Source organism: Erpetoichthys calabaricus, chromosome 4 (assembly GCF_900747795.2).
Source record: "Erpetoichthys calabaricus chromosome 4, fErpCal1.3, whole genome shotgun sequence".
NCBI classification, from domain to species: Eukaryota; Metazoa; Chordata; class Cladistia; order Polypteriformes; family Polypteridae; genus Erpetoichthys; species Erpetoichthys calabaricus.
The window spans coordinates 221,303,907-221,312,443 of NC_041397.2; the positions used below are offsets into that span (position 1 = coordinate 221,303,907).

General features: G+C 33.5%; 1 protein-coding gene across 1 annotated transcript; it reads left to right on the plus strand.

Moving 5' to 3' along the window:
• Positions 1 to 5,193: 5,193 nt before the first annotated feature.
• On the plus strand, positions 5,194 to 6,258 carry LOC127527491 (odorant receptor 131-2-like). Its single transcript, XM_051926474.1, has one exon. It carries the CDS (start codon positions 5,243 to 5,245, stop codon positions 6,179 to 6,181), a length of 939 nt encoding a protein of 312 aa, XP_051782434.1. The 5' UTR covers positions 5,194 to 5,242; the 3' UTR covers positions 6,182 to 6,258.
• The last annotated feature ends 2,279 nt before the right edge of the window (positions 6,259 to 8,537 follow it).

The following is an 8,537-nucleotide window of genomic DNA, read 5'->3' on the forward strand; positions in this document are numbered from 1 at the left end:
CAGTGTGCCATAGACATTTTTCACGTGTGTTAGCTACTGTTATCATTTCTTATGGGTTTGTGCACTTATAGCTTTGATAGCATTGATAGATCTTTATTATTCTGTTAAATGCACTTTGTGATGTGCTTGGGTCATATATGTGCAGTGTTGGAATCGTATCGCTGCTGCCTCACAATAAAAAGACTGTGGGTTTGCGTCCTGTGTGGGGAGAAAAGCGTTTTCAGTTGTGAGAAAAACTCCATGTAAATAAAAAGCATTATGATTATTATATGAGGAAAATATTTATTTTATTTCAAAAGTGAAACAAATGTTATTGCTGTACTTTTTTTGATTTTACGAACTTTGAGATGTGCCTAGGTCAGATATGACCAAAATGTTTTATTTTTTTATTTCAAAAGTGGGAAACAAGTATTGGTACTACCTCAGATTCTGTTGAGTTAGTTTTTTTTTTTTTTTTTTTTAATGCACTTTTGATGTACCTGTGTCAGATATGACCAAATTTAAAAGGGAAACAATGAATAAACCCTTACTTGTTTTTCAATAAATTCATTTGTATTGGTTTAAATTTTGTCATTACCGGCTGCTTACCAGCTGCTGAACATGTCTGACTCAGCTAAATTCCTTGGTTTGAAAATCTGTTCAACTGAATTTGTAATAGAAACATGGCTTTGAAGCATGGGTAGCATTGTCTAGTGGGACAACAAGATGTAGATATTAATAGAGGATTGTGAAAGGCCTTAGTGCCTACTCATTGAAGACATAACATATTAAACTGACAAGACCATCTAGGGGCACATTCTCTAATTTTAAAACACAGAATAAAAAACAGTGGCATATTTAACCCACTCGTCATTGCATCTTTTCTATCAACTGCTTAAAGTTACCTAAATGAGACCAAACAAAACAAAACAAACGCATAACAAAAAAAAGGAACTAATGAACAACCAATGTAGCAAGTAATGTTATACTATTTTATTTTGAATGAGGCAGTAGAATTGATTTTACTGAAACCTATTTGCTTAGAAAGAAAGGAAAAAAGTAAATTGTAATGAATGAGTTAAGCTAATGATGAAACTCATAAATAATGACTAAAGCCCTTAATGATTTCAGCTCCTACAACTAATTAACAACATGGGTATTTCTAGTGAAAGTCTGCTTTATAAAACAAGTCTTGAATAATTAACACAAATCACTCCTATGTGATTCACCTTTTTGTTATATATGCACACGCATTGCATTATCGCTCGTTGTTTTTTTATATCCTTTGATTGTGTGACATTCTAGAAAGTATCTCAGGTACTGTAAGTAATCTCAACTTTTATAATCCTTTTTAAACTTAGAATTATTTTTTTTTAAAGATTAACTTAAATTACTACACACTTAAACTTTACTTATTATGCTGCAACCAGTAATGGCACACTGCACGATAACGTGCAGTGAATCCACTTGACTTGAGCATTCCTAGTTTTCATCCTCTTTCTCTGTACGTTTAGCATTCGTTTGCTCAGAGGTTGATGCGCTTGCTGCTTCCTGAGCAAATCTTCTTTTCTCCACTCTAGCGGCCCACTTCTTCTCTTCTTTCGTCTGCATCTTTTCTCATTAAAACTGATTAAGTCAGTGTTTGTGTTGTAATTACTTAGTACGTTTTGTTTAATTTTTCACTAAAGCTGGCACTTAAGTCTTCAATCTGCCTTAAGACTGATTTAAGATATTAAGAGGTAGGGGAAATGACGGCAAAGGTGGTAGGGATGCTGGTTGCTGCCAAAAGTTGATTCTATAATAAAATGAAATAAAAATAAAAAGAGCAATAACCTTGGTTGTCAATCTTCACCCAGAAAGTGGATAGTAGATGTCACATAGTATATGTGTACCAAATTTCAGCTCAATAGGTCAAACGGTGTGCGAACTACAGGTGATTCAAAATCCTGGACAGACAAACGAATAGCCAGAGTAGCGTATTATATATAAAGAAAAATTCTCTCTAGACAACATGAAGAGGACTGAAAGAATTTTTTTAAGCTATAGAGGTATATTGTTCAAAAATACTAAAAGTCAATTTAGAGAACTACAGCCTTTTTACAGGTATGGAATTCGACCACAGAGTATTTGACCTGAAAAAACGTATGTAATTATAGGCTAAACGGCAGGCGAGGCTGCAGATTATAAAAACAATAGGCTAGAGAGGGCTATTAATTACGTAGCATTGCTGTCTCACTTACATTAAAAGCTATTTTGATTAATGGTTAGAAGGTCATCTTGGCGCTCTAATGTCCATCCACAATTAAAACCCATACTAAATTTAACACACGTGTTCATTTGTGAGTTTTCAGTCCACTGAGTATCCATCCAAGGCTAGTGACCATTGCAGTTGAGAGACGATTTAACATTCCTAAACACTTGACAAGTATAAGGCAGATATAGGGAATGTGTTGGATATAAGGAGAATATCTCTATATATAATCTTCATTTGGATCTTGATCTTTGTTTGTCTGTGAATGAATTAGAAGAAGCAGCACTAGATGGCAGTAGAGAGACAGCTAAAACATAGGCATTGCATTAAGAATCTCCTCCAGGCTTATACTACTGAAGACTGTAGTACTCCAGTCACACCTCAAAACACAGACATTCAAACTAGACAAATTGTTGTGCTTTAAATTAACTAATCTTTATATATAATCTTCATTTGGATCTTGATCTTTGTTTGTCCATGAATTCCATGCATGCGTAGACCATCTACCAGTTTAGTACGTTGCTGTTACTCACGGATGTCAACAATGTGCCGGAATAACGAAAGGGGTGGGTGACAGTGTTACGCTGGTTAGCTCCTGAGGCCTCGTTAGAGAATGACATTGCCGAAGATAAAAGGTACATGCCTACGTAACATATGAATGAAAGAAAGACAGTGGGTAAAATGAACGTTCCGGAAATTATTATTGTTACGTTGTAGCCGGCGAGTGCTGCGCGTCTCACAGTTGTACCCTGGCTTGCTCACATGTCAGTGAAGTGATCCCTATTTATGCTTTAAAGAGCCTGGATACCTATGTGTCCCCCTTTTATAACCATTGCTCCGTGTAAATTGCCTTACTCTTTGCATTGCCACAAAGCAACCTGCGAGATTGGAGAAAGGTTGAGAAGAGATCATGAGAAGAAACGACAGCGTCGTGAAAACGAGATGGACTGTGAACGGAGAGAAGCAGAAATGCTCCTCCACCACCACATAATTACTATTCGGACAGTGATTCCGAGTAGGCCGTTCCTATCGAATCAATGTCCAAGGGTTTTGTTTTGTAATTTTGTTTCCCTTATAAAAAATCATAATGCCGTGTGACGAAGGGCCCAGTTCACGACTGGCAGCCGCGTTTAAACAGGGAGCCCTTCACAGACAACTTTAACATGTGCAACGTAGTTGGGCGCACATGGCTAGTTAATTACATATTGTAATTATTATAATACAATCTCTGCTGTTCCATATAACTTTAAACAGGAGAAAATGGCAACTAAAGATGCAATGCTCAATATTTTAGTTTCAAGTTTCCAAAAATAATACATTTAAAGTATAGAAATGCAACTATTTCTGACCTGTTAAAAGATATTTTATGACTCACTTTACACAAAAAGTTAGGATGTAAGGATATCATTATATATATTTTACACAGATTATAGAGGAATTTGTATCTGCCCAGCAAAGTCAACAAGTAAAAATGAACTCTTACAGTATTTATATTAATGCTTATAAATGTATATATCAACTTACTGTAGTATTTTCATAAATCCACTTCAACTGTTAATATAATATTAAGAATTCTGCTGTGTGTGACTGTGTCAAAGAGTGAAATTACTTGAGAAGAAAAATTAATAGGTATTTATTATTCGAAATTACAGAAATTATCAATTGTATGTTGCAGTGTCCTACGTTTTGAAGAGTGTCTTTTCACTCAACTTAAATTATCAATAACAGTGTTGTTCTGTTTGTCTGGTGTGTGTAGACATATTTTCTCAGTAATTATTTCTTATTAAATAGTAGTGATGGATTTTTTTGTAACTTATTTTGATGAATAACGAATACAGATTACAGTACATTGGAAGAGTAAAAAAACATTTTTCAGCTTTCATATGCTTATTTCTTATAATCTATGCATAGTATAGAAATGTTAAATTCAATGTAATTTATGTAGGAAATCAAAACATCGAAGATTAAACCAAAACAGAGTATATTTACAAAGAAATCTAAATGTGTGATGTAAGACTAAATTTTCATATTTTAAAAGTCATTCTTTTTGTACCTTAGTTAACCATTGGTAATACTCTTTAATATGCAAGGTTAGATTATAATGAATAAAACATTATTAGTTATGCAAAGCCATTAAGTCTACATATTTAAAGTCTTAAGTTAGAATAAGCCCAGTATTATAAGAGAAACATATGCAGTAAGTAAACATGAGTGTAAATAGCATTGAGCAGATGAAGTACTGCATATTTCACATATAGTACAATTTAATTTAAGTTCTCTTGATCATAATGTGAAAATTTGTTTCCTATATTTTAGTGTCCAGTAAGTTGCAGAACATGAGACATGTTAAAAATGCATGTTATGTGTGTAATGGAAAATTCATTCAAGTAATGATTATATACAGTACAGCATGTAAGGCAATACTAGTAAGTTTAATTACAAGTTTGATGGCATTTTGCTCTTATTAATTCTTTCCAAGCATCATGCATTAGAAGACCTGCATGCACTTACTGCATCAAGTCAAAATGCACAATAGCGGACACCTTTGCTTCTATTAAATGCATAAATTAAGCCCAGATTTAAGCCTGATCCCTTACTGTCAGCTTAAACAAAATAGCAATAGAGTGGCCCAGTGAAGCTATTTAGAGCATTGGCACCTCCTTGCTCTTGGGTACCCAATTTGGTTCTTAGCTAAGAAGACATCTGCTTGAAGTCTCCAAACACAAGCCATTAACTTAACTGATCATCTTAATTAAGCCAAGCATATGTCAGATATCTGTGATCAGCTGCCATACCATTCAAGCTTGATTCATGCCTTACACACTAAGCTGCTAGTGTAGGTTTTAGTTCACTGTAATCCTGTATTATGAGAAGAGGTTTAGAAAACAAATGAATGGGAAGGTACTGTAAATAATTTAGCAAACATCTCAATACCTTTCTTTGGACTTATTTTACATGTTTTTACAAAATTTCACTGTATTTTTTTCTTCTTTTCTTACAGGTTAACAGACTATGGAAGCTAATACCTCACAAATCAATAATAGTATAAAACAATTTAGGGTAATAATTACACAGATAATACTTTATATTTCTCTTTATATCAATTTTATCATGCTTTTCACCTTTTTCAGAAAAGATTCTTTTCGGGAGGACACCCGCTATATTTTATTTGCCCATATGCTTTTTGTGGACACATTTCAGCTTGTTTTTATGGACATGTCACAACTTTTCTACTATTTCTCTATTCTCATGCCTGCGGGGGCCTGCATTGTTATGTCTGTGCTGCTGGGGACACTGTCATACAATACACCTTTAACTCTCACCGCAATGTGTCTGGAGCGATATGTGGCCATATGCATGCCACTGAGACATGGACAGATTTCTACAGTGAAAAGAACTCTAGATGTTATCCTCATCATTTGGCTAATTGGTTCAATTCCTAGCATCAGAGATTTTATTATTGTCATTGCAATGGAGCCCAAAACATTTTATGTTGAAAAAAACTTCTGCAGCTATGACTTGATGATAAGAAGCATCTGGCAATCATATGTGCGGTCAGTAATGGCAATGTTGTATTTTGGGGTCATGTTAGGCACAGTGGCTTTCACATATGTCAAAATAATGGAGGTGGCAAGAACTGTATCAGCCGACAGTTCGGCCTCCAAAGCTCGACACACAGTCCTCTTACACACCTTTCAGCTTGTGCTTTGTTTAGCTGTTTTAGTTTCCCCTTTTGTGGAAATGGCAATCTTCCAAATAAACCAGAACATTATCTCACATGTAATATATTTCAATTTTATCACATTTAACATTTTGCCTCGTTGTTTAAGTTCTTTCATTTATGGTGTGAGAGATGATAAATTTAGAGAAGTCTTTCTGTTTTATATTACTTTTGGGCTGGTGAAAAAGGCATTGAAAAAATCACTAAAAGCAGCTACAGATCATTTTTAGGGTACTATCATAATTTTGTAATATGATATATGTGAAGGAATTAAATCATAATGTGATAGACATTTATAACATTTTAAAAAAAGGTTTAAATATTTATTATATTGTCACTAAAGAAGTAAGATTTTAAATAAAAAAATCTACTAATATTAAAAATTATTGTGCCTGGATTTTTTCTGTATTTTAGAACTAAATTTGGAATGTATACAGCTAAAAATAACCTTCAAAATGAAAGAATTTTGATTTAAGTTTTAAAAATATTTAATAACACATTAAAATATTACTTAAAATAGCAGACTAGGCCTTCGAGTTTTAGTGGGATTTTAACAAGTCCCAAAGATGGAATGCGAGAGAATAATTTTAAGGTAACATAGCATTCATTTTAAAGAAATAGCATAAATGGTTTATAAATGTCAGAAACCTGTTCAGGCATATCAGGAAACCAGAGAAAGGCCAAGTGAACAACAAAGACAAAGATGTCAGACACAAAATGTGTCTAAAAAGATGACTAAGAGATCAGCTGACATCCTGTAAACAACAATACTGGACAGCTGTTACATAAACAGCAATTTCAAGGGTGTTGGTTCAATCCAAAGAATACGAGAAGAACAGGAATATAATGAAATAGACTTTTATTTTTAATATGTCATTAGGGTGTAGACCAACAAACCATCTAGACTAAATGTATGCATTGATTGACACTGTTATGTAAATTCAGTTGTTTATGAAATAAACCTGTACCCTTAATATTTTGATCATTCTGACCATGCTATAACAGAGTACTATGATGAGTGCTCCCTCTAAGGTAATTGCTAAGGAGTAATTAAATGACAAAATAAACATTTTTTTCTCTTGCCTGATTACTGACCTAGATATAGAGACTTGTCTGATAAAATGATGTCTGTTATCTTTCTTTTGACTGGTGTTTTCAATGGCGATAGTAAGTGCTCTGAATGTAAGAGGAAGTAGACTGATGATGAAGTAACAAGTATGGCGAGATCAAAGATACTACAGTAGAGCAGATTTATGGAAGCGACAAGAGAGTGTAGTGAGAGAGAATGTATGAAAAGAATGAAAGGTGATAAAATGCTGCTTTAGCTTTTTTATAAAGTGACATGGTTGAGGAAAAAATGCTTTGAGTGATCAAGGGTGTTGAAAGAATACTCCATGTGTTTAAAACTGCTGTTCTGATGCTTGAATGGGACTTTGTCTGAAATGTGCTTGTATTAAAGTGAATGTTCAAAGCGTTTGCTGAAAATATATCGTGCGCACAAAAAAGTTTGATATAAATTTCCAGAGCTCTGAGCTAATTTGGGTTTAAACAAGTTTTGAATATGTGCAATATTTGGTAAAATGATAATGTCTAAATGTGCAAAACATCTTTCCTTCAGACCCTGATCAAGTTTTAAAGAGAAAAGTTCTTCTGATAATTACAAAATAAAAAGAGACAATTTCTTTCAAAAATAAAAATGCTACTGGTGTGTGTGTGTATGTGTGGAAGTCCACTGTGATGTTTTTGGGAAGTGCAGAATGTGTATTGAGCATAGATAATACTAGTGTGTGTGTGTGTGTGTGTGTGTGTGTGTGTGTGTGTGTGTGACAGATGGCTAATGAAATAGGTTTCAAATGTAAAGGACACTTATATAAGATATGAATATTGTTTTAAGAAAATATGAACGTGAGTTGTTAGGTAACTTGAACTGTATGGTAGTGCAATGATTACCACTATTGCCCAGCAAAATGAAATGAAGGTTGAGGCTTGTATGTTATGGAGCAAAATAAATGTAAGCATGAAATGAAACAGTTTGTAAATGCTTTAAAAAGTAAATGCTAAATAAAAATAATAATAAAACCTGAGTAAGTTTAAATGTGTTAAAGACAGTTTAGTGACATTGAGTACTTGTATATTTTGCAGTATGTGAAAGAGATCTCTGTGACTGAAGTGTATTAAACAAGGTTTAAATGAGCTTGGGAATATAATTGGTTAAAGAGAATGTGTGAAAATTGTTTTGTTTTTTGTTTTGAAGGAATGAAGTGATTGATAATGCTATACATAAAATCAGAAACAGGTATATGCTGTTTAAATTGAAAGAGCTCTGAATTCAAACTGAAAATTATGTGATTAGGTCGAATGAAAAACTCTCCTAATACAGTATAATGTGTGCACTACTTTCCTTTTGAGTGCTGGCAATACTCTGATAAAAGGAGATTCTTTTAGAATTTTTAAAATTAAATTTAAAATTAAAAAGAGATATATTCTCTAAGATAGCAAGGAATCTGGTGATGAACACTGGCTTCCAGCCTAGATAGTGTTCCATACTATGCTATGCTGTACAAAAGCAGGGTTAACTAAGAAAAG

What these genes read in the sequence shown, in the direction of transcription:
- LOC127527491 (XM_051926474.1), top strand. Translation starts at nt 5,243, where the DNA reads ATGGAAGCTAATACCTCACAAATCAATAATAGTATAAAACAATTTAGG.